General features: G+C 35.9%; 1 protein-coding gene across 1 annotated transcript in view; it reads left to right on the forward strand.

Moving 5' to 3' along the window:
• PRKN (parkin RBR E3 ubiquitin protein ligase) overlaps positions 1 to 27,078 on the forward strand; it is a 767,906-nt gene that overhangs the window by 357,815 nt on the left and 383,013 nt on the right. The window contains exon 5 of the mRNA XM_056343712.1: positions 3,658 to 3,741. Within this exon, the coding sequence (XP_056199687.1) occupies positions 3,658 to 3,741 (84 nt within the window). The remainder of the gene's footprint in view (positions 1 to 3,657; positions 3,742 to 27,078) is intronic.

Consider the following 27,078-nt stretch of genomic DNA (forward strand, 5'->3'; position numbering starts at 1 on the left):
TATTAATAACTAATTAGATATTGCCACATTAATCATATTTGGACCTGATTCAGTGCTAGCTGTAGTAGTTTACTTTTAACAGTTGTTGGTATTGCATCAATTCCTTTCTGTTCTGGTTTCTTTAGGGATGCTTTCTGGATTATGTTTTACAAGTCAGCTACTTTCTCAACTCCGACAAGACTGTGGCATAATCAATATAGTCACACTGCTTCAAATCCATTTAAAATATTTTTCTTTCTAACTAATAATTTACTAATTAATTAATATTAAATATTAATTTAAAATTTAAACATTTTCTAGAATCTCACTCAACCTTATAAATGGTCCTACACCTATTTCCTTTCTTGCTTAAGAATTACTGTGCCTCCTTAAGTTTTTATGGTTATGGACCTAGACCTGCAAACTACTGAATACTTGGAAAGTTTTCTCCTGTAATAATGCTGTAACTTCACTGAAGTAATTCCTCTAAAAAGTTTAACTTGAAATATGTTCTACTTATGAAATCAAGATCATTAGTACCAGTGTTGATAACATATACCTGTGGAACTGCTTAGGTAAGTATCATGTCAAACTATGATTCCAAGACTAAATTTTTGGATGCTGTCAGGGTGTGTTACGGAAAAGTTGATCAAAGAACCTGCAAGAGACGGTAATGCAGAGGATGTGATTTATAATGTTAGTAACAAAGACCTACTCTTTAGCAATGACTCTAATATATTTATGTTCTGAAACTTCCCAAAATCTAAGCAAGGCACAAGTATTGTGCTTGATTTTAAAAAAGAGATGCTACATAAAAGTAAGGGTCCTTGCTGAGAAGAAACTGGAAGGGACAGCTAAAAAAAAAAAGGTTGAATCTTTGGAGGAGATGTGAAAATTATACTGGAATCAAAGATTATTTGTACAGAAATTTAAGGAAGACTGGATGGAAACTAGCATGACCAAACTGGGGGGGGGGGGGGGGGGGAGGGGGGGAGGAGGAAGGAGGGGAAGATTATTAGAATCAAGCATGCATTTTTCAGAAAAATAAGTAGTGAGATAAATTAAAAGAACAGAACTCATCAAACCAAACACGTAATTCTAGCACCTTAAATATAAAAAACGCAATTGGGCAAGGAAAAAAAGTTTATAACTTGCAAACAGCAGAATAACTGTGACTAAGTCCTTTTAAAGTATAACAGGAGCAGCAAGTGTACAAGTCCACTAGATGATTGCTATATAAAGCCAATACTTGGAGAGGATGAGGTATAGAGCTGGTGCATCCTTGGTAACTAACGGACAGGTTCAGTATGGAGGAACCTGGAAAATACCTACTAGAAGGCCCCCTGTGGACTTTAGCATGCACACTTCATCTATGAAGTGGCAGATGAAATTCAATGTATTGGTATTAAGTGATGTGCACTGGGGAAAATGAACCTGAACTTTGTGTACATGATGAATTTTGTGTTGTTACATTCAGGAATGAGGTCTAAGAGCTATGGTAGGTAATTTCACCAAAATGCTGTCTCAGTGCTTAGTAACCATCAGGAAAATAAATCACACTTTATTTCCTTCCTAAATAATTATTAAAGAACAAATTCAGAGGTACCATCTTCACATACACTAGTCCAGCATATAAGTAAGTCTCATACTCTGTGGTGATGCGCATATTCTAAGAAGATTGAGTAGAATTGAAAGACATACGGAGAGAGTAAAAAGTTGATCAATGGTAAGGAACAGTATCCATATGGGGAATGGCAAGGTAGATTATTTTTCTTCCTGGAAGGTAAACTACTGTGAGAGGCATGCTAGAGATCTACATAGTCTTTGGTGGCATGGGGGAAAATAAATGAGAGAGCATCGAATGAAACTTTCAGCTGCTGAGCTGAAAACAATTAAAGGGAGGTGGGTTTTTTTATGCAACACCTGAAGGAGGCTCTGCTGTTCTTCCTGTAAAATCTCAAGAATGCTAGTTTCATGAGAGGTCAAAATTCACTGAAACAATTGATGGTAAACATGACTTTTAAAGTGTTTTAAATAATGAATTCAAGATTTTAGTGGTTTGTTCTTTGTTGGTTTGGTTGGTGTCCGTGTGTCGTTTGTCCGTTCCCCCCCTCCCCACACACACCCCTATTTCAGGTAAAGTGTTACTACTCTATATTAACTGCACTATACTGCAGCTGGTTTTCTCCCAGTCAAGTCTACCAGTAGTCAACCCTATGCCTGCCTGCAATAAAACTTACACATGTTCAAGCTTTTTTTTGCCTATATCAAATGCCATAACCAGCTGCGACAAAGATCAGAGCTCAGCACAGAATAAGCTGTTTTACTCAAGTTTGCAGACATACTGGATCAACCTGTCATAGGCCAAGTTCATACTGCTAGGTTAGTTCAAAGCCCTCTCGACCATGTCTGCACTATGCTGAAGAAGTGCCTTATACAGAAGTAAAAAGGAGATGGATCTCAATATGGTACTGGATTACTTTGTAATCAACTATGATATAATTAGGCACTAATTTCACTAATGCAGTTAAACCTCTTGACTGCTGTAATTTCTCTTGCGGGTGAAGTTTTCCTGTTATTCCTGAGTACTGACGCTATCCCGAACACTGAATAATCCAAATACCAAATATTATTGTACCTTCTTAGTTGATTATTTCTGCTGCGTATGTGGATAGATGTAAGCTTCATATCTTTCTCAGATCAATCTTATTGTCTATTAATTAAATATTAAGTTGCTGTGAGATTAATATTAAAGTGAAGACTTGCACTAATGTAACCTAATTTTTTTTGTGTGCTAGGAAATATTTTTGTAAATGTTCCTATGTATGCCATGTATATAAACATTCTTCTTTGATAGAACATCATGTTAACCACACTATTTTGCAATTGTGAAATATTAATAGTGCTTATTTGTCATCTTTGTTTACTCTGTGTTTTTCAGTATGTTCATAAATGAACTGTTTCTATAGCTAAGGATTTTCCATCAGCTTTCTGTGGTTTTTTTCTTGGTTTACTTCTTTTAAACAGTGACTGACAAATCTTGAAGCTAACGTAAATGTCCAGGAATCTAACATTTCTCACTTCACATTTTTATTGTGTTGTATTATAGTTGGGTAAAGGCTTTATCTGTCAATAAGAAGTCCAATTTGCTTTACAGTAAACATCAAAGTTCATATTAGCAGTCCATGATAACAAAACCAGATTTCAGTAAAGTTAGTCATTTAATAAACAACAAAATACAAAATAGCTACTTAACCTAGTCTTTGTGTTTCAGTCCAGTCTTTCTAACTGTGCATTCTACTTCCAACTGTTGTCTTTTACCTTTTCCCCCTTAGCTGCAGGCTAAGGTATTAACAGTGTTAAACCAGAAGATGAGTCTTTGTAGCTTTTTAATCATAATTGTCAGTCCCTGTCTTCAGCTGGGAAAACGTACCTACTGTTTGACTTCTGTTCACAACAGTGACCTCAGGATGGAGGGATTGTATGTCCAGTCAGCGACTGAGCTTTACTGGTGAATATTGTCATATAATCTGATCTGACTTTTTCAGCATAATCATGAAAAAACTGTCTAGCTAAAGTCTAAAAGAAATGTGGGTAGGAAAAGCAGGAACAAACTCAACTTGTGTATGTTTACTTAAGTAGATTAAAGTTTTTATATGCTTTGGTTTTATTTTGAAGGGTCCATCTTGCTGGGACGATGTGCTGATTCCCAACAGAATAAGAGGTGTCTGCCAGTCCCAAAGGTGCAATGGAAACATAGCGGTAAGATGTTGTTATGTTTCTCCAAGTACTTTGACACTTACAATGACAAATATTTGTAGCAATTCCAATCCTATTAGAATTGCAGAAATAAATATAAATTTATGTGTATGGTATACTTCAAAAGAGATGTTCAATGTCAGATAATGTATCCAACATTTAGCAAAAGGGAGGAACTTTTTTGGTTGCTGCTTGGAATGAAGGAAGAAATTATTTAATGTCTTCTCTTTCACTGAAGTAGAATTCTTAGATATTCAAGTATCTATAAGTTAAATGCAGAATGTAATACTTAAACCTTTATGGCAATACTTATTTTATAATTGTGTGTATAATCAATGTCCTGAAAGCTTCAAATTTCTATGTCATCTTACATATTAGATCTTGAGGCTTTGTCTGCAGAAGCAGATTTCTGACACTTATTACATTACAACTTGTTCTCCCACGTTTATCATTGTTGTTCACTTTGTTTCTTGAAGTGACATCAATGATGAGACTGAGTAAGAAGCAGAATAAACATCTCAAATCCTTAATGAAGATTTTCCAGAACACATTAATGTATACTTACATCTTTTCATGTGTTAGATATTGTTCAATAGTATTTAATACTAAAGGGCTCTTACGGGTACTTCCTTCTCAGGAAGAAGCTTAATTTGAGGTGTTGCGTCTGGATATAGCTTTTACAGACAAACAAAAAACTTTGTGTGTATGAAAGGATTCTATTCATCAAAGATCAGCAGATTGGGACAACATAAGTGGCTTTTTTCAGAGGCCCTCACCTTCTCTGGTGCACTCTTCTTTTTCTTTTCCCTAGCAGGACAGTTAGGAAGTGGCGCATCCATGTGGTTCCATGGATGTCTCCTGCTTGGACACAGATGGTGTCAAGAATTATTTTATCTAACTTTAGGCACCAAACAGGTTTTTTAGGAATATGCTATTTATGATTGTTTCCGTGTGCAGCAGACAGACATGTAGGTCTTGCAGCTTTTGGGCTTCTGCTTCTCAGTGTGCTCTATGTAGCAGTGGCTCAACCACTCTTGAAAGTGGCAGGTATTAAGCATCCATGTGCTATTTTCTCAGCAGTAGTGAGCTCTGTTATGTGTACAAAAGAAAGACTTCTTGCCTCTGGGTAGATTGCCTGTAGCCTGTTATACTTCAGGAGTTACTCTAGCTGTAGGAGGGTTGGCTGCCTGACTTAACTTTTGCTACCTGTCTGTTATTACTGTGCCACTAATGTTGCTGGGGAGTTCTTCCAGGTTTCTCTTCTTTCTTTGAAAACCACACAGGAAAATAAAGAAGATAAAACATCCTTTTGACAAGGACAGGAGTCTCCTTGGCAGGTGTCCAGCTTGGGCCCTTTATATACATAAAGATGTGATCAAGATTCTCAGTATTGTCACCTATTGGGACTCTCAGAACATATCTGACTGAGTTGCAGCTACCAGCTTAGAGCTTTTGTTATCCAATCTGTCAGTGGAAAAGGTACTGAAATAGTGCCACTTCTGGCAACCCTGCCTCCTGAGCTACAACCCATTCCCTTAATGAAGATTTGGGGGTTTTTTTTATGGTTTTTATTTTTTCAAAAAAAGCAAAACCATAATCTTACCTGGCTAATGCTGTGGCAAAAAAAACCCCAAAAAACCCCCCAAGTAACAAAGTCCCATGGCTCCAGTTACTGTCAATGCCTCTGGCAAGTTGCATACTTAGCAGAGTGAAGGATCAATGTCTTTCAGTAAGGCATCACTGAACAAAAATCAGGAGACAACCTATTTTAGGTAGACATGTGACAAATGCAGCTTCAGACTACTCAAACTATAGGCCTGAGGCTGTTGTTAGAGAAATGTGCTGTTCCGTTGTTTCTAATCTGAAACACTTTCCCTTTCTACTAGCTACAAACCACTCTATCCAGTGGTGTTATTACTAAACCAGACTAGGATGCAAGAACAATCCTCCGTTTAATGATCTTGAACGCGAATTGCCAGCAATATTGATCTAGTCAAGAAAACTATTAGTCATACTCACTTCTCTGCCTATCCAGTAGATAGCCTTGCTCCAGATCTTTGAATTAGTGATTTCTTGACGACTTTTGGTCCTTGAAAGGTGTCCTTCTTGTGTTTTGGGGTGGGGTTTTTTCAGCCTCAGTCACTGTGAAAACACATCTTTACTTCCTGGGAAATCTTCCAGTCCAAAGGCTTAAATCACCAAACCTTTTGTTTTGTGTCTTGCCTACAGCTGGAAGCAATAGAGATCCTAGAGATGTCCCTCCAGGGATCTGTCACTCTTTCCTGCTCTGATAAAACAGTCTGGAAAAGAAGAAAATTATAGCCTTAACTAATTCTTGGGTTGAAACCTCTAAGCTTTTATTCGCTATTATAGTTTCTAGGAGATTGTCACAATTTATGCTGAAGTATTTATTTTTGCATTGTCATGACAAAGTTTGTGCAATTATATTTTGTCTGTCTTTAAATATCTCCCCAGTGTACGTTCTTCCTTACAGTGATGGGTAACAAAGAAGCTTTGAGACTCTTAGTTGTCAGTTATCAACAAACTGCAAATACTGCTGTTGAAGCAAAGAAAAAAATATTCCTACATTATCTCTCCCCCAAGATAAACACATTTTGCTCAAAAAATATTTTTTATCAGTTTCCACTTCTCATAAACACAAGTTTACAACATACCTTCAACAGGCAATGTGTTTTTTCACAAAATACTAATTTGTATGTATTTTGATACAAGATCAGGCTCTTGCCAGAAATCAAAGACACTAATTCTTTTGGTTGCAAATATAGAAATAGAGTAATTGATAATATAAAAAAGTAACAAATAAAATTTTGATTTAGCTCAATAAAACTTGTAAAGGATTGCCAAAAGATAAAATTAATATCTTAGTGATAAATGCACCGTGATTCAATATGTGTTCAAAAACATGAAATGTATGTGACTAATTTTAGTGGATTTGGAAGACAAACTAAATTGAATTTAAATTTTCATATGATCTGCTCTGTGCTTTATTTGTGATTCCAACTACTTTTGAGCATGGAGTGAAAAATCAGGTATTTTTATAGTCCATAGTTATGATCAGAAGAAATAAAAGAGAAATAAATGTAAAAGTTAAATGTTGTAATTCTGCCATCTTAAAATATGGCATTGCCGACTGAGAGATTGGAGAACCTGGAACACTGGATATCAGTCCCCTGTGCTGCCTGGGGGACTTCCCCACAGTTTCTTTCATATTTGTTTCAGTTATAGGCTGTTATCCCATCGCCTAGGGTAATAAGCTCTTGAGAAGTTGTGTGATCTATCCAGAAATACAAAAGCTTTCAAAAACAACTGAAAATGGGGCCTAAACAGATAATATGGAACTTGAAAAGACAATAAGCAGTGTTTCTTTCAGAGATTTAATGTTAGACTACTTTATGAAACAAAATGAATAAAATAGTGTTTTGACAAATAGTGAGTAAAATACAGAGTATCCAAAGCAGAGCTCAATGGCTTTTTTTCACATTAATTACAGTATCAGAATCAATAGGTTCACCACAAACTTCTAGAGCTCCAAAAGGATGAAGGTGGTGTGGAGGCTTATGTTACTGCAATTGTAGCACACTCCAGTCACTGTTATAACAAACTTCAAGTATATTAATTAGGAAATGGAAAAGTTGACTTTTGCTGATTGACACATTTTAAATGACGATCGAAGTGGAGTCTTTCAGGAAGCTCTTTTGCAAACCAGGATCATTCACTAAGTGAGACAGAACCTTGTACTTTTGGTGGCTGTCTCAAAACACTTCAGCCAGAAGGGCGGCACGTAATTGTGCAGGTAGACTCTTATTCTAGATAAATAATTGAATGCATCAGCAGTGCTCCAGGCTCTGGGTTTTCAGGCATAATTGTTTGCTTTTCTTTCAGTTTCTTTTCTTGTAGTTCTTAGTATTCTTTCAAAAGGGCAACCCAAAGGCTGTGGAAACAGGTGTGGTTCTCTGAAATTCCAGATGCTTCTCTCACATGAGCATAATATAGTTACAGACTAGAATCATAGAATCATTAAGATTGGAAAATAGTTTTAAGATTGAGTCAGTAAACCTTGCCCTGCCAAGTCCATGACTAAACCATGTCACTAAGTGCTACATCTACGCATCTTTTAAGTAACCTCAGGGGTGGTGACACAGCCTGTTCCAATGCTTGATGAGCCTTTAAGAAAAAATTCTTCACTCAATGTCCAATCTAAACCTCCCCTGCTGCAACATGAGGCCATTTACTCTTGTCCTGTTTGCTGCTTACTTGGGAAAAGAGACCAACACCCACCTCACTACAACTTCTAAATAGCTTGAACTGATTTTTTGGGTCACTTAGCTAGATACCAGAGATTGCTTTGTTTAATGCAGAGCAGCACCATAGTTCAAGCTTCGCAAATCCATAAAACTGTATGAAGTCTTTACTGATAGGTGAGAGTTGAGGTTAGTAAGTGATTTATGAACAGCTTTTTATATAATGAAGAATTCTCATCCGTACCTCTGAGGTCCTTCTTGTGTTGTGTAAAAATGTTATTGTAAACAGAGGGAGATGAAATCTTTTCTGTAGGTGAAGACCCATGTTTTCTCTCCTAGAGGAGTGTGCTTCTAGTTTCAGTGTCAGAAAGTGGTGTCTCATTATTGGCCTCTTAATTGTTATTTTTATTTATTTATTAAAGACTAGAATTCATTAAAGGAGGAAACAGTTGACTCTCCATATTTGTTAGCTGGTGTATTCTTTGACTAGAAACATTTCCAAATGGCTGCATAAACAAAAGCAAAGATAACTGCCATGTTTAAAGAAAGGACTCTCATGAGCACGCTCCTGTTCTCTTTCTTTAAAGACAGAAATAAACTTATTCTTTTATGAACCCAGTTCTCCTATTTAGTGCAGAGTTGATGCAGTGATATATTTAAAGTGATGGTTCACAGTTTTCCAGTACTTTTTAATATTTTTTAAGACTTTTAAATAATTTTAGAATTGTGTTATTACTTTTTCCAATTCAACCTGTAAATCATGATAGTGAGATCACAGTACATTTTCCAAAAATATTTAGAAAAAAGCTTTGCAAAATCTAGTATCAGTGATACAGAATTTGATACATAGAATGTACCATACCACAGAGTTAAAATAGAGGTGCTGCTTTTCTTAGAGCATTATAAATAATCAGTTCCATTAACTTAGGGAAATTGACAGAAACAAGCTATTTCTCAACCAATTCCAAGCTTGAGTGAATGCTATTGGAGCTATCTTGGGTTTGGGTTTTGTTTTCAGTGTAATGGTAATAATTGGAACATATGCTTTCCGCTGAATAAATACAGCTGTCACATGTAGTTGAACAAAAATCTGTCTAATTTGCCTCAAATGAGATTTTAGCTGCTATCATGTTGAGGGTCTGGTATTTATTCCTTTGTTTGCAGGGTCAGGAGGTATTTTTGGTAAGATTTTGGAGGATTCAGTTTTTACAAGCAATCTGAATATATTTGATACTGAACTCTTTATTCAGTCAGTTAATATCTTTCCTTATTCAAATGAAATACTACTGAAGAAGTGTTCTTAATAAGCTCAAATTTCTGCAGTTTTCTAAAATACATATAGAACACTTCCTGTTTGTTATCAGATGAAGTGTATTTCTGATTGTGAAGAGGAGGACTTTTTCTTCTGTGTATAAAAATGCCATTACATTTTCTTTCTCGTCAAGGCTCATGCTATTCAGAAGTCACCAAGAGCCCCAAAACGACAGCTTTTTTCATAGGTACTCGGAGACAGAGCTGTAACGCCACTGTAAACCACTGAAGTGGTGATTTCATAGGAATCAGCTCCACATCAGTGCCATGCTCAAATCAATGTGTATCACTTTTCAGAAAGAGATTTCTGTCTCCAAGGTAAAATATAGGACAAGTTGTTTTTAACTTTAGAAACATGTGGAAAAAGTATTAATGTTCTGTTGTGTTCTTGACATTCTTGCTTGATATGCAGAAAGAGTTTTTGTAGACTTCAAAATCTCAGAAACCATAATGGAAGGGTTAAACAGGATTATAGGTCAGATAAGTTTTAAGTCATTGTGAATATGGAAAAATTAAAAATCATTTTAATGGAAATATAAATCTAGCTCATTTGATATATCTCACTACAGTTATCTTGATTTTTTTTTTTTATTCCTGATGAAGGCTGCTTCAACTGTCCATCATAACTGAATAGCATTTTATCTCTTCTCCAGTCCCAAAAACATATTAGGTGTCAGCAAATCATTTCTAAAAGAAGCAACAGGACTTCTGTGAACTTATCTCTAAGTACTAAGTTTCCTTAAATATTGGTATACCCTTCTAATCAAGCTCTATAGCAATGTCCTGTGTCCAGGGCAAATATTTATTTTCCAGTTTGGTTACTCAGCTATTTTTCCTCTTTTTTTTTTTTTTTTTTTTTCCCATTATGAGTATAGCATCATTATATGTGGTTTTAAACAGTCAGATTCCCCTACATAGTAGCCTCACTGTTCTAGCGTGTGTTTTGGGGCAAAGAGTTTGCAATATGAAGCATGTTATGTTTTTTTATTACTTTTACTATTATTTTCTACATTCCTCCTGTGTGAGTTGAATCTAGTAATTTTTATATATAGATTTTTTTTTAATATTTGTCATGAATATTTTTCCTTCTCCTGCATGTTTACTGTCATTAGGTTTAGCACTGAAGACAGCATTATTATTTAATCTTTTCATAGTCAATCTGTTCCGCAGGGAGTCTATGCTCATCTGGAATAGCCTGGACTAAAAAAATCAAGGGAATAGCGTTCAGCTTGGGTGGTTTAAATATGCAGCTTACCAATTTTTTTTTTCAAGCATCCAAAGCTATTCTCAAACCTCACTGTTCAGATGAAATATTCTTCATTTTTTCATCTCATTTCACTATGATCAGCTCAGACCTTGGTTTCAGTTGAGAACAGAAATAAATTATGTAACAGTTGGAGTATCAAGAGTAAAATAGTAAATTTATCGTTGTTATCAAAATGTGAATATAGTAAATTAAAACCCTATCATCTCATTGTAGGAAGGGTCTGATATATTTCTGTATCATTTATTCAGTGTGTACAGTGATGTGCTTGGGTGTTTGTGAAAGGAAACACATCTGTCTGTCCTTGGACCCATTAGATTACTTTCAATGTTATTATATTGCTATGAATAATTTTAAAAATTCTGAGATGTTTCTTAATACCAAGAAACCTTTTGACTCTTATTTCTTTTATTTCATTTCTCTCCATGTTTAGTTTGCATTATGCATTAGAGATTAGTCCAGATATCACATGCAGTAAAAAAAAATATCACAGCGAGTATGAAGGAACACAAATGCTAATTAAAATACCAGATAAGATTTTTTTAACACAGCCTAATATCTGTGATGTAAGATTATGACAGCTTCTTTATCAAGACTGGAAGAGAATTATTCAAATTTCATATATTACAAGTTTCAGAGTATTTTTCTTATTTGCCAGAGACTGGCCATTGCTTTTACTATTTAGGAACTGTTATATTCTTTTTATGCCGAGTGGTATGGCAAGTAAAAAGAATAAAGCATAAATGAAAGTTAAGTAACAAGCAAACCAGACCTGTCATTGTAGTTTTACTCCATCTTTTCTATTTTGTGGTATAAGAAGGGGCCAGAGCTAACAGAGGAGTAAATAATTTTGGAGAATTCTCTGATTTTAAACCCACTTCCCTTCAAAAACTTATCCATTCACCAAATTAAAGATTAAAATGGCTTTGTTTTAATCACTAAGTTTAGTTGTCTCATTAATACGTCTGATGCTTTGGTTTGATTTACGCTTCCACAGTGAAGATGAGAATCAATTTGGGCATCCCCAGTCAAGTTTCTCTTGCATAAAAAAAGAAGTCTCTAAATTGTTTGTGAGGAGTGTCTTTTAAAGCCTAGTTAGCTAAGCTGAACAATGTCCAAAGTCAGTCTGACTTTTAAGTTTATTACTACAATTAATGTGCATGCATTCCTTACGATAACTAGAATAAATGTAGAGCAGACATACTACCCACTTAATTGTTTGTTATATCGTAAATTAATCAAGTCAGTTACTTGACCCTAATTTACGTAGCAAAACATAAGAATCCATATGTATGACTGAAATAATCAACACCTGCCAGCATATTAAGACAGATCTCATGGTCTTGATAAATGTCACCTTCAAAATTTATGCGAGCCTTCTAATCAATCACAATAGCATATGTATCATTCTCATATCACATCTGTAACAATACAAATGCAAGCCTGTAAAAATTTGCTTTGAACTACTCTGCTTTTAAATTGTGAACTATACAACCAATTTTTAGCATGCACCAGCTTTGAGCTTCCAAAAACGTTCATAAACATGTTAGGACTTCTTTGAACTTCTTTCCATATGTTCCAATTTCCATGTTATTTAACCTTTAAGGTTTTCCCGCCCACCCTCTATTTCTGTGATGAACAGTTGTGTCCCAAGGTATAATTTGAGTGATCTAGTGCATCGTGGTTTAACCCCAGCCAGAATATATGTACAACGCAGCCATTTGCTCACTCCCCACCACCTCCAGCCCCCCAGAGGAACTGGGAGGAAAATCTGAAAAGAATGAAAAATTAAAGGGTTGAGATAAGAACAATTTAATAATTAAAATGAAATAGGATGAGGAAAAAAAATCAAAACATTAACTTTAATAATATCATTTATAATGAAAGGAGGGAGAAGTGGGGAGGAATAATATCCAAATGGAAGGGAGAAAAAAACAAAAAAAGTGATGCACAATACAGTAACTCACCACCTGCTGACTGATACCCAGCCAGTCCCCAAGCAGTGATCGGCAAGCCCCAAACAACTCCCCCTGGTTTAAATACTAAGCATGATGTTCTGTGGCACGGAATATCCCTTTGGCCTGTTAGGGTCACCTGACCCAGCTGTGTCCCCTCACAATTTCTTCTGCCCCTCCAGCCCTCTCACTGGCATGGCCTGAGAAATGTAGAAGTCCTTAACTTAGTAATAAACATTACTTGGGAACATCTGAAAACATCACCATGTTATCAGTATTGAATCATGCACCAAATCTAAAACACAGCACTGCACCAGCTACTAAGAAGGTTAACTGTCCCAGCTGAAACCAGGCCAGCGTGCTAGCATTTCAAGATCTTCTCTGGTCCCGTGGAACTGTTTGGGAATGCAGAACTGCTGGGATACAAAATAGGAAGCCTGAAAGACCCACTAAGGCAATCCTGTGGACTGCAGATACTTCCAGTTGTGCAATTGGCAGGCATGGGTGGGAAATAAGTGATCCGTAGGTATAAAGGCAGAAAGAACATTTTGATAATTGTACCTAACCTCCAGTGTAACACAAGTTATGATCCTTTCCAGAAGTAATAGTTTTTTGAATGAGTACATAAAATTCAGAAAAACTTGCATCCTTGACTTAAAAAAAAACAAACAAACCAAAAAACAAACCACAACAGTGGTGAATTAAATAAGAAAACCCTCCCTTGCTTTACATGATTCATTCGTTACCTTGCCTGTTAAAAAATGTGGTTTTCTCGGACGCATAGTTAAAAATGTAAAAAATTTTGGTATTACTTTTTGTCTAGCTTCATCTTGTCAGGCTTTATTTTCTATCACCTGTCTTGTATTATCCAGAGTCCTCTGTTTCTTCATGTTGGTGTCTGTAGACTATAAAGTTCAGGTGTACCTTATCCTTTCCTTGAATGTTCCAAGGGGTAAGTAATAAAACCTCATTTTCCAGTCCTCAATCACTTGCTCTCTGCTGCACATTTTTCCTAAGTTTCACACATCAGTAGCGGGCACAGTTGTAACAGTGATGCCATCAGTGCCAACTATAGGGATTATACAGTCTGCTTGTGTTGATATCCAGCACTTGTATTAGAGAGTTTAATCATAACATCATCCCGAGGGTTCCAGTTCAGCTGAAGATCCACCAAAAATCTCAGTCATTTCAAATTGCTCCCTTTCTGGACAGAGTCCTTCCTCCTGTGTGCATGGGCCTTACTTCTAAGGGGGTGACTTCATTTTTGGCTGTTTTAGAATGCATATTATGTGTTAAGTCTTAGCTGAGTAAGCTGTTCATGTGGCTTTTTTTAGTGACTTTTATTTATCATTATTTTCCACACCCTCAGATTTTGTGCCATCTCAAAAATTTGAGTAATTACTTTATGCTTTCTTCCAGATCAAAACAAATGTATCGAATAGCATAGGGCTAGGAGATCACTGCAAAACTGGCTTAGAAAACAGACATTTGATGATTTACTATGGGAAGTTACATCTTTAAAACATATCAGTTAAATCCATCTCACGTTGATCTCATAGTGTACTAGTTTCTTAATCAAAATGTCAGTACCATATCAAATGCCCCACAAAAATCTGGGTAAATTGCAACATCACTATTATGTTGTTCCGCTAAATTTGTAATCTCATAAAAGTCATTTTAGTTTGATAGGGTCTAGTTACCATAAATCCTTGTTGATTGACGTTAATTACATTCCTCCTTTCATTAATCAAATACCGTATTAGCTATTTATTTTATCCAGTGCTGGTGTCAGGCTTACATGCCTGTAATTACCCAGATTACCTCATATAAAGCTGTCCTAAATGAAGGCATGATGTAGTTCTGTTCCTGTAAAGCTCTCTAGTTTAAATCATCTCTAAATGTGGCTGGTTTTGTTTAGCCACCAGTGCATTTTCTATAGGAGGAGCAGAGAGGGTGAACAGAACTGAAAACAACACCTACGGGACTTTAGAATAACCTGCAAAGATGCTGCGATTATATAATGAGAATTTTTGCTAGGCCTTTAAACTTACGTACTCAATAGCAATTACAGATTAAAAATGCTTACTTCAAGCACTTGATTAGTGAAGAAAGAAACATGGCAGTTAATTTTTCTTAGTATTTAAAGATCTTTAACTACAATGCAAAGAACTCTAAAACACATTACAAATTATTTCATCTCTACATTTCTTCTCACTTACCTCTTTAGGAAACTATAATTAGTTTGGTGGTGTGTTTGGGTTTTCTTTAACAGATATTCTCAAAGTAACCTCATGCTGCAATAGATCAATTTTTATAAAGAAATTATTTTATTCCACTTCTCAGTGCAGAAAAATCAATGGTACGTAAAAAAATCTATTATAAAATAATAAGAAGTATATACAAGGATAAAAAAGCTGAAGTATTTATCTTGGAAATAGAAGTTAAATCTTTTAAAATTAAGATGTCTCCTAATATAAAAAAAAAACACAAAACTTATTCACTCTTTCCCAGTGTAGAAGTACAATATTTTTACGGTGTATTGGACACTTTTAATGGGTCACAGACAGGGTCTGTATCAAAATCTGCCACCAGCAAACAAGTATGATTTAGAACACTTGATTACTTAAGTGATTTTTTTTCTTTGGACTGTTACTTTAAAAAGCTTTTTTTATTATTATTTTTGAGCAATGCATTATTCTTGGCGCTATAAAAATCCTACAACTGAGATAAAGTCAGGTATTTGGAACTGTTTCTCAGTTTTCTCATCTCACCAACAGTAAAGACTTGCTAATAGTCTTTGTGAGCTGGAATTTACATAGACTTTCTGGCAAACCCAGAGGAACTCGTTCATTTCTACTCCGTGTTGAATGGTCTTGGGAAGTTTAGCTCATCTTGCATGTATTGCTACCACAGTTTCTATTTACATGTGGGAAAACATCACAATTTTGTAAAAGATCAAACAAAATATGCTGAAGATTGTAATGTTTTCTTCAAACAAATCCTCTGCTCTTTGATGTTCTTAATTCGTTAACATTGCCACCAAAAGAAAAAAAAAAATCCTTTGTTGCTCGTTATTTTTTGTATCTGTGGTTCAGTTCCAGAAAACCCTGTCTTGAAAACGTGAGCATTAAGCATGCTTTCAGAGAAATTTTTTTTCAGTGTTTGATTTTATCTTATATGAACATTTACTTTGCATGGTTGCACTCAGCTGCTAGGTTTTCCTGGTCCTTCAACATTGCCTTTTAAAATTAAACAGGTTTTTTTGAACGCAACTTCACATATACCTCAGTGATAAAGTTCTTGAAAAAATCTTCAGATGGTGTAGGTGCTTCATCGTTTGGTGAGAGGCAGTTTCAGGTGAGTTGAAGGTTTGTCCTGTAGCAGGAATCAGTGAGAGTTTTGGAAATACTGATACCTTATGTTAACAAGTCAATAGCTTTTCTTCAGATTTTATGATATTCCTGGTTTCTCTGAAAAAGCAGTTAATGTTTTATAAATGATCATTTTTATAATCTCCTTGAAACTGTTAGTGTTAAGGGTCTGATGATATGGAAAGTGATCAGAGTAGCCTGGGTTATCTGACCAAATTCTAGAACGTTCACAGCTCCTGTAATAATTCCATTGACTGTGGTGAAAGGTAGATAATTTTTGCAAACTGAAAATGAATGTAAATGTGCCTTTAATATTTTTAAAAGGTTTTACTTCGATAAATGTCTGAAAAACATGTTGGAGATGCACTGCAGCAAGGAACTCATTCTGTACCCATGCTGTGCTGGCTGTCATAAAACACTTAACAACACTGTAAGATTGTAATATCCGTATTGTGGCCAGATAGTGTTCTTTTCCAGTTATTGTGATGTTCAAAATAACCACAGGGAGATTCCTCTTTGTATGGTGCATAATTAAACTGCAGAGCTCTTTACCATGATACATTGTAGAAGTTACAATGCATTCAAAAAGTGACAAACTAATGGAAGAAAAATCCGCTGAGAACTATTAAATATGAAGATGCTTCTGGTTTAGGAAGTCTGAGCAATAAATTGCTGGGAATTAGGAACATATTCTAGGCAAATACCATTTAAAGTTTGTCCTCTGTGGTAGTTCTTGTTTTCTTTTTTGTTTTTGTTTGTTTGTTTTTTAACATACATTTTAGGCATCTACTGTTAAGTTCCTGTTAGAGAAAAAATACAGAGCTGGATGGACTGCTCTGTGATCTTGTGTGGTGAAATAACCAGATGCTACCAGAATAGATTTCTTAGGGAAGACAGATATTATCAGACTGAGATATAAAGGATAAATATGACCAATATATTTGTCACAGTCTATATAAAGGATTACTTTTTTATTATTAATTATACTCTGTGTGTGTGTCTGTACATATATATGTATTTATTGAGTCTTAGTTACACGCAGCATGAATACAAAATGGGAGGGGAGCCCAAATTCATTATATTGTATTCTTATGCCAGGAAGAAATGTGGGAAGAATGTTTGTGACTCTCACTGACATGTGTTATTGCCATAATATAATCTCGAGCCTAGTAGTGAACACAGTGTTACAGTTACTCTATGTTGTATGTTGCCCAACAAGTAATTTCCACATGTTATTTAGAGGTGATTAGATTGTTCCTGCATTTGATCTATTAGACTTTTAGAAAACATATGAGGCATTCAGGGACCTAAAAAAATTAGGAGCAGTAATTGAAACCTATGAATGAAATGCCATTGTATTAAAGCCAGAGAATCTCAAGAAGATATGGAAGAGTTAGGTCCCTAACATCGTGCTTACTCTGTTAATTGTTTCACATATCAGACCCTCATTTTCTTTCAAATACAGCTTGTTTGATACATATTTTTGCATGTACTGTGTGGCAGCACATCTAATGTGTTCAGGGAAAGTTTTTTGTAATTCAGTGTATTTCAGCACACTTTCACTGAATTCTTTGTTGCTCACTGTATGCACATGACAAACAATATGCTACTTTCTGCAGCTGTTGCAAGTTCATCAATGATAATTGAAACCTAGGATTTCCACTCAAGCATGTAACATGTTTTTGCAGTCATCTATCACCTATCAAACCAGATGAAGGTGATTCTGTTAGGGTACGGTATGGTACTCTCCTCAAATGTCAGGCAGCACTTATATGGAATAGCACAATTTTTTCATTTGCATCTGGCAAGTACTGTTGTTGAGTGATAACTGTGTCATTTTGCAGACTGACACACTATGTTATATTCTGTGAGATCTAAAAGCTGCTATAAAATTTACCTTGGCATCAAATGTGTTTCCCACCTATAGTTTCCATGCTTGATGTTCTTGGCTGAGATTCTAAAATGTGAAGGTATTAGGTTTTGATTATCAATTATCTACTTTAGTATTGGTCCTAGCTATTTATAAAAAAACATGTCTGTAACTGGGATCAGTTTGTAACCTAATTTGTGTCTTCTGCCTCTATGTATGCATGTTACGAAATTTTTACAAATCAGAACTAGATTTAAAATAATCATGCATTGTTTATAGGATGTGGTGGTGCGAGATAATCTAGTCAATGACATCACCTGTGAGCTTCTCTCACCAGGGGCTGCAAAGTAATTCATATTAGAAATGTTGCTACAAATTATGGGCTCTGTCTCTCATGGTTTATGCTAACGTGGTGGGTAGTTCTTGAATAACTTCTGTCAGCAATGCCTGGATTCTCATTGTATTGTAGTTATATGGGGCCAGGCAAATGTGGTTTGTCTTCTGTATACAACATGTGTGTATGTATATATATATATAGCTCAGAGAAGTCTGTTACAAGCAAAACTTTTGTTGTTATGAGTCTAGAAAGTTTAAATTGTAATAACGAATGTCTTTTTGATTCTGTTTTCTGCCTTAATGGCCCAACTCGGGAAGATATTTAAAGTATATACCCAGCTTCAAATATACAGATATACTGCTGCAGTAAACACTGCTTTATGCTTTAAGCACCTGCCCAAATGGGACGTTAATTTGAATGCATATTAATTAACTGTATAGATACATAAAAACTGGCTTAGTGAAACTCTTACAGCGTCATTAGAAATATTTCGGCCTGTTTGCTGGGGGGATGCTTGGAAGGCAAGTATTTCCCTTGCTTCAGCACGATGGTTAGAAATGTACGGTTAAGAAAAACGCAGCAGCTTGTTAAGAGCGTGTTATCCACAGACTTTTTGACATCATGTATTGCAATAGTTCTCTTTCAAATCTCTGTGAAATCTCATGTCTCCGAGTAATAAATCTGCTGATCAGTTGTACAGTGTATTATAGCAGTTCTTTGGGACTTCAGTAAATGTTTGGGGCATTCTGAAATCAAATGTCTGAGGTTTTATACTGTGGTAATTCAATGTATGGGGGTAAATTAACTGTGGTTAGGAATTGTTTTTAAAAGCTACACATGCTGAAACTGTTGTCAGGAGGTCGGGAAATAGTGTTCTAGTGGAAAGTGGGTTTCATCCTTTTGATGCATAAAGCTGTCTCACATTCCCGCTAAGCCCACCATTGCAAGATCAGCACTGGCACAGGAATATTCAAGTTACATCAGTGGCTTTTGTCTTCTGCTGTAAAGAAAAGCCTTGTACTTCTGGTGCCTGTGTGGCAATTACTAAGAAATAATTTCTTGCTGAACACCACTGTTACGTTGCCATTAGGAGAAGATGTAATTGTTTATATCTCCTTTTCAAACAAAAATATTGGCCCCATATTAATTTTTGGCTGTAAAAGGGAAAAGTAAATTAAAAAATCACTTTGGAGATAGCTATTAAAGGTGTTATGACTTTTATGCATGTTTTGAGGTGGCACCCATAAAGAGGTTGATTTCTGGAAGCTTTATCTTAAACATTGGTAGGCAGTAGTGCATTGCTTCCAAGATCACTAACACGTCAATAAGGATTTGATGTGGTAACTTAATTCTTGTAATTCACAGGTTTTGCTGGAGCATTTGTATAGCTGGAATTTTGTGAGGATCTCCACCTGACTTTCTAGCTCAGAGAAACTTGGCCTAATAAATTTGTGCAGTTTAAGTAAACTTTAATTTAAAATAGTTTGTTTTTTAAGTAAAAGTCACAACTACTCTTTGAAAACATATAAAAATAAAGATATAAAGTATATGAACAAGGGAACCATGCTGGAAAACATTGTATCCATATTACCACCCACCCTGCTGCTCCCCTCCCCCCCCAAAAAAAAAAAAAAAAAAAAAAAAAAAAACCCACAACAAAACACCAAACCTCCAAAACTGCCCCCTCCAAAAAAAAAAGTGACAAAATTTAGAAGAACGTTAGAACCATTTACAAACAATCCACGTGCATTAGCATAATACTTGATGCTACATTATTTAAAGTAACATTGTTCCTCTGTTACCACCTATGTTTTGTTTGTATTTTAAAGACTATAAAATGTCGTGTGTGTCAGATACTGAGTTAATTTTGAATGTATGTAACTTGCATCTTGGAACCTGCTTCTTGGGGCCCATTTCTCATTTTATTTTTGAGAAAGCTCCTGTGGTTGGGAGAAGCTCAGAATAAACAGTGTGGCTTACCTAGGAGATGGCATACTGCAACAAAAATATTTTCTTATGAAAAAAATAAAATACTCATTCTTGCATGAAGTGGTGTTCTATATAAGCATGAACAGTAAGTAAAAAGTGAATAGAGACTGTGTCCTGGTTTTGGTTAGAATAGAGTTCCTGCTTGTCCAGATTTGGATCAGGGAGTTTGAGGGTGCCTGTCAGGAATCTGAGTTAGAGCCTGGTTAAGGTCGCTATGTGTACGAGAGTGATACAGTTGGAACTCTTTTGGTTTCATGAAAACATTAGTGTGTTATATCCAGGGCATCTTAATGTGTGTGAGTCGGTTCTCTCTGCTTATGTTCCTCAAGACAGCACACACTGGAAAAACTTCACTTGGCACTTGCAGTGGTACTGGTTTGTCAGCCTTCAACAAGTTAAAAAGACAAAGCCCATGTCATGTTCTTGGTAACAGTCAGTGCAGGGTTCTGAATCAATGTAATTTAGATGGAGCGTGTGCTTCTCTGGAATTAATTTCCATCGAGGACTGCCTTTTGATATAAGAAAAATGGTTACTGCTCGTTTCATCCAGTCTGTGGAGAAAAGGGTGCTTTACCTGTTAAGTTACTGCAGAAGGGCACTGCCACCACTGTTGGGCCTGCAACCAATAGTAGTTGTAGCTTCTGTACTTAAGTATACTGGAATGACCAGCTGGAGCAGGACACAGAGGAACTCCTTTTTGGGCATAATTTTTTTTTCAGGTAGCAATACTGAATGTATTGGGTATTGTCCCTAGGCTGTGCTGTCCTGGGTTCCAGTCCCTGCACTCTGCATTAACTAAAGATTTTGCATGACAGGCTGAATAATTTACAGGTATTTGTGTGTCTATGAATGCAGTTGCATCCCTACCCCCACTCCTAGGAGCTGAGTTAGGACCTCTGTGTGTTTGGGAAAGAGCTGAACACAGGTTTTCTACTTTCTGTGTTTTCCAAGTTGCTGCTGGGAAAAGGTCTATTATGGATCTGGAAAAAGTGACTGAAAGGATATTTGTCATATTAAGGGCTGGACTCCTTTGCTGTTGGTAGGTCATGTTTTAGAAGTGATGGGTTTTGTTTCCTCAAGAGTGAAGGGGGCAAAGCAAAACCACATCTGATACCCAGCTGTAACTTCTCTCTGAAATTGGAAGGGTGCATTTTTAGAATTTGCAGGTCTGCACATTTAAATGAAGTGTGCACATCTTGCAGATAAATGTATTTCTCATTTTAACTACCAGTTACCCTGAAGGGATTATTTTGCAATGTACTTATCCAAGGTCTTCCTACATAAGTATTACATATTCACGAATATACAGACTGTGTGATAGAACATTTGTTTTCAAGTTGTGAGCTTGCCTAGTGAACATTGTTGCTAATAAATGAGATTATGCTTGTGCGGAAAGTATAGCAGTCAGGAAACTGCAAAGGCAGTAATGAGTGCATACCAGTATTTGCAAAACACTGTTTAATTGCTTATGCCATCTATGGGAGAATTTTGAGTCCAAAAAAATTTTTGTCATAATAAATACTATTAATGGACCTGTTATGTTTGTATGAACATAACCTTCATGAGGCCAAATTCATCTCAGCTCAGTTACCTCTGCAAGCTGTATATCTTACACAGGGAACTCGAGCAAAACAGATCAGTATCTCTACGTGTGGCCCTGCTGTCCCATACTTGTTAAGTCAGGGGCAACTTTACTTTCTGCCAGTTGTTATGCTAGAGTGCTGCTGGTACTCTGGACAGTGTGAGTTAGGGCCCATTCATGTGTATGCTGTCATGTCACTGTGGTGCACTCAGTAGCTGTGAGCACCCATGTATTTACAAAGCTGGGGATTCGGCATGATATGCTTAAAACTTTGTGAATAAGGTAATGCATCTGGACAGTTGTTTTTGTTTAATGCCCATGGTAATGTCTGTGTCTCTATTTTTCTGTTATTTTCCTGGAAGCCAGTTACAAGGCAGTGATTTTGATCATGCATTTATATCTTTCAGATTACCACTTTTCTTTACATAAAACTGAAGTAAAATAGTTTAATAATAAATTTTAAACTTTTTTCTTTCAGAAATACATTTTTGAGATAATTTGCCAGTTAAAATTTCAACAAGTTAGCAGGTTTTTTTGCAGAAAACATTTTATACTATTCATGTACTGTTCATGCTCTTATTTAAAGATTCTAGTATCATGTATATCAATTTTTAGTCACAATTTCAAACAAATTTACATTTTGATCCAAATAAGGGCATGGATTTAGATTTATGCAAATTATTTTGACTAAGTATGATTTTACAGCTATTTCTACAGGTGGAAACCTACTTATTGAAATCAGGGTGCAGAAAAATGTTTTGCAAAGGAGAAGGGTAAGAGAGTCCTGCCCACAGCCACCTGTCTGGTCAGAAGACCAGCAGAAATGAGAGCAGGAAATAGCACTGGTTAAGAAGAAAATGTGTTCCCAGAAGTAGAGGGAGATGCGAACCGTGCCCCACTTACTGTTCCTAGGAGGATCACAAAGTCAAATGTTGCTGCTAAAATTCTTTATGCCTGAAGTCCAAGTGGCACAACATTGCTTATTTGCAGCTAGTAAGTTTTCTTGGGCCCCAAAAGAGTGATGCAAACCACATATCGTGAACTAAGCCTGGGTGTGCCCACTCCTGAACTCTGCTTGTGAGATATGCTAGCTAGCATCACATAAAATGTGTGTGGGACTTTGCTAACACTGCAACTGTATGGATGACTCTGTTCAATCACTCAGAAGTGCTCTTGGATATTCTTTAACAGCAAGCTGTTTACTAGTGTGGATGTATCTTTGTTTTCCCTGGATACAATCTAAGTTAGGAAAAACAAATTTTTTGTTTGTTTGTTTTTGTGATGAAGACAGCATAAATAAAGGTTTGCTGGGAAAACCAAATATACATCACTTTAGTGAAAACATTCTATCAAGGCACCATCAGCATTGTATTAAAGTTATGCAAAAACCACCTACACTAGACATGTATTAAATTCTCAAGAAAAAATGTCCACATCTTTGTGTTTTTAATAATAGAAAATACCTTTTCAAATCAAATACTGTGCTGTTAACTATTGATAAATGTTGGCTGCTTCTCTACTGGTATGCACATGAGATAAGTTTATTGTGTTAAATGGTTGTTTAACTTATTTGCTGCGTTTTTCAGAGGTCTTATGCTAGAAACTATAGGTATGAGTGCAATGGAAAAATAATTTCTCTTTTTCCTAACAATATATTATACAGGAGATAATGAATCTCCCACTGTGACTTATGGTTTTTAGCTCATCTTGCATATATATTGCATCTAGCTTATCTATATATATTATATATTGAAAATATATTAAAAAAAAAGACAGAGACCGTTGACTAAATGCTAGAGAACAAATTCAGCTTACTGCAAAGGTTTTACTGAGTTTTGCAGTACAAGATTAACCAGACAAGGTTTTTGATTATTTTTTTTGGGGGGTGGGGGGGGTGGGCGGTATTTGTTTGACTACCCACTTCATTTACTGCAGGCCTCTAACTTTAAAGAACATCTAGTAAACTCTAAGAACCTCCAGGGAAAGTTTTCGCAAAACTTTAGTGTATAATGCCATTTTAATAGGTAGTGGTATTATTGATTCCATAACGATGCTGTGTGCATGTTTTTTTTAATGTATGAGTCATGTAAAACACTGTCCACTTATTTTTATTTTGTAAATTTGAAGTAATAAGCCATACATTTAATTATTGAAAATAATTATAGGACTGTGAGATAGTTCTACTAGACATTATAGTTTAAGTTGTGCTTTTAAAAACATTATCTAAAATACTTACCTCACTCATGAAGCATCTTTATCTCATTTCACAGAAGTGGAAGGAACAATTGTAATGTTCCTTCTGTAAGGAGTTATGTACAGGTTATACTTAGCTGAAACCAATAAAATCAAACAAACATATACATAGTCCTTTTCCCTCCTTGAATGATGGTGAGAGAATCAAATATTTGCTTCTGTTTATTTGTGTGACTATATTTAAGAAAAATTCTTCTTTTCTATTTATCATATGTTCTGGGCATAATGCAGAGTATTTTGTTTAGTTGCTTTTTGTTTTAAGAAAGTTTCAGTTTGCGTAATGCAGCACAACTATTCTGTTTGACAGTTCAGTCCATGTAGAAGTAAAAGATTTAAACCAGAGATTTAGGGGAGAGAAAAAATAGACACATCTAAATTTACTCTTAAACCTATCAACTCTGGCAACCAGACAAACCTGAAAAATCATTATTGGAAAAAATTTGCAGAATTTCCCCAAACCTTTGGGTTTCATGTGTCTTGCTTTATGTGGGTTAGACAATACCTCTCTGTGTGTAGGTGGGACACCAGATCTGCTCTTTAGCATCTTTGTAGAAAGGAGAGTAGTAGGAGCACAAACCCTAATAACTCAGTAGAACTCAATTAAGAATAGCATAGCTGTAGGTGTGCTAACAAAATCCATAGACGTGGCAAAGAACATGCTTCAAACGAAAAGTAAAAGCTGCTGGATGTCAAATAGAATTCATAAAAACCCATTGCCTATTCAGTGAGTATTCAGGAGATTCCAAATATTTGTTAGTAAATTTTTGAGTCTTCAGAGCAAAAGGTGAACATATCTCATACAGAAGGAAAGAACAACATTTCTGCCATTTCCTCCCTTTCCTCCTCTCACTGTTCCCAACTAGGACATCTGTGCTGGTTTGTTCTCATTCCTATCTTGATCTATGGCAGGCATTGGAAAGATGACAGAGCAAACTGTCCAATTTTTTCAAAGCTAAGACACACAGATGAGTCAGAGCCACTCCTGTAGTATTACAGCTTAATTTTGTCTGTTCAGTGTCCTCACATAAACACTAACGCTCCCCCAGGCAGCCTTAGTGCTAAATGAAAGGTGTCTTAGTACTATTTCAGCTGTGTTACAGGCTTGTAGATCATCCATATGGTTAATGGATGGGTGTGAGTCTGTAGGATATTGGTGATATTAGTTGAAGGCTGAAAACCTAAACCCCAAAATAACATCATTTTTTAAGATGGTTGTGGGATTAAAAAAACCTTTTTTCTAAGCTTTGAATCTGCCCGGCTCCTCTGATATCCAGGGATAGGCAAAATTTAAATGTTTTTGTTGAAATAGGATTGGGTGGATTGGAATCTACTGCATATATTGCAGAAAACCAACAATATTTATAGACTAGACTGTGGAATTGGTCTTGTCATGTAGAATACTCATGAGAAGTCAGTCGGTTAAAGAAATTATGTAGTTTACTTAGATATTTGTTATTTTTTAACTCTGTGACATTTTCTCTGAGGCTCGGTATAAGATTCTTTGGGAGACCTTACAACATAATGTCACCTGTGCAATAATTACAGCTGAAGTATGGGAGTCCTGTTTCTCATACACTTTAGCCTTTTTCTGTAGTCCTTTTGGATTCTTGATCATTATCTTTACCCCAAGTGCTTGTTAGCATGGTTGGGAAAGAAACAAATCACTCAAACCTGTAATTGCAAACAACTTTTTATGCCATAAGAAGCACAGCCTGATGATCTGATATCATATGGTATTTGAGTTTGTTCCCTCCTCAAGCCCTTTTTGTGGCTTATGTTCACATATAAATTCAAATCTGATTGCCAGAGAAAATTAAGCTCAAAGTAAAGGATTGATTCTCTACAGGAAACACTTGATAACAAATTTAGACAGTTGGATTCTACTTTTAAAGAGGCTGATGGGAAAGTTTAAGCCCTAGAAATCAACACTAATGTTCAGGACATGATGATTATAATACATTCTAAGTAGCTACTCCGAAACTGAGACTTCCTCTGTGGCTCAAGTAATTCAAAGGAACTTTTCCAAAATCAAATGTTTCATACATGCTGAAACCTGGTGAACCAATTCAAAAGAAAATTTGGGTTAGGCTCCACAGGCTGGGTAGATAATTTAATCTTCCTGACTACTACAGTCTTGATTCAGCCTAGAAATTATTGTTCATCAGAGATTACATTTCCAAATGAAACATGGATGAAAAAAGGTAGGAGCAGAGAAGGGAACCTGACCAAGGAAGATGTAAACCTTTCACATTGTTTTATATGAAAGCATAGCCATTCTTAATGAAATATTGTTTACTTACAGTTATCTTACTGTATCTTTACATACCACAGACATTACAGTACCTGTGACATGTTAGTTAGGCACTTCTGGTGATTGGCTGAATCTCTGTGGTGCCTTTGATTCCACTAGAAGGTAACATTCCGGGCAAAGAACCATTTTATAAGAGGGCATGATGCCCTACAGCCTTCATTTCTTTGTCTATATTATGAGAAAATGGGTGATAGAAGAGCTGGATCATGCTGAAGAGATCTGTTCATTCTTTGTGTCAGGATCATATTGCTACTCAAAGGAATGACAGCAGAATTAGTGACAGGAATGTTTGAGCCTGAGCAATTGCTTGCAGAGAAATGAAGCAAGCATGGTGTGTGGCTGCCTTTAGACAAGCAAAGCAAATGAGAAATGCTGCTGTTAAAAAAGAAAAATCACTTTCACACACACTTTGCTGGCTGGTTGAAGTAGTATTGTATGGGCAGTAGCTGCTAAGGGATCCCCAAGGCATTTGTGCTCTTTGTTTCCACTGTGTCTTTTCTAGTAGACAAGGAAAGAATAATGCATGATAGCTACTGCATTTTGCATTGCTTTTCTCACACACAAAAGGGCAACAAAACCATAGTAACATGTTATCTTCAGAGCCCAGATTTCATTACAACCTTGTATAGTTAATAACCCACCATACCACTTTTTTGAATCTTAATTATATCTGTCTGCTTTTTTTATATATTATCACAAATTATTAACTGAAAAGTAATAGCTGTTGGTTGGTTTGTTTTGTAGTGCAGACAGTAGGTATGCAAGCTGTATGCACGATTGTACAAAACCAGTCTTGGTATAAATCACTGAAAAATCACATATAATAAGTGATGGT

The sequence above is a fragment of the Falco biarmicus genome, chromosome 6 (assembly GCF_023638135.1).
Source record: "Falco biarmicus isolate bFalBia1 chromosome 6, bFalBia1.pri, whole genome shotgun sequence".
Classification (NCBI taxonomy): Eukaryota; Metazoa; Chordata; class Aves; order Falconiformes; family Falconidae; genus Falco; species Falco biarmicus.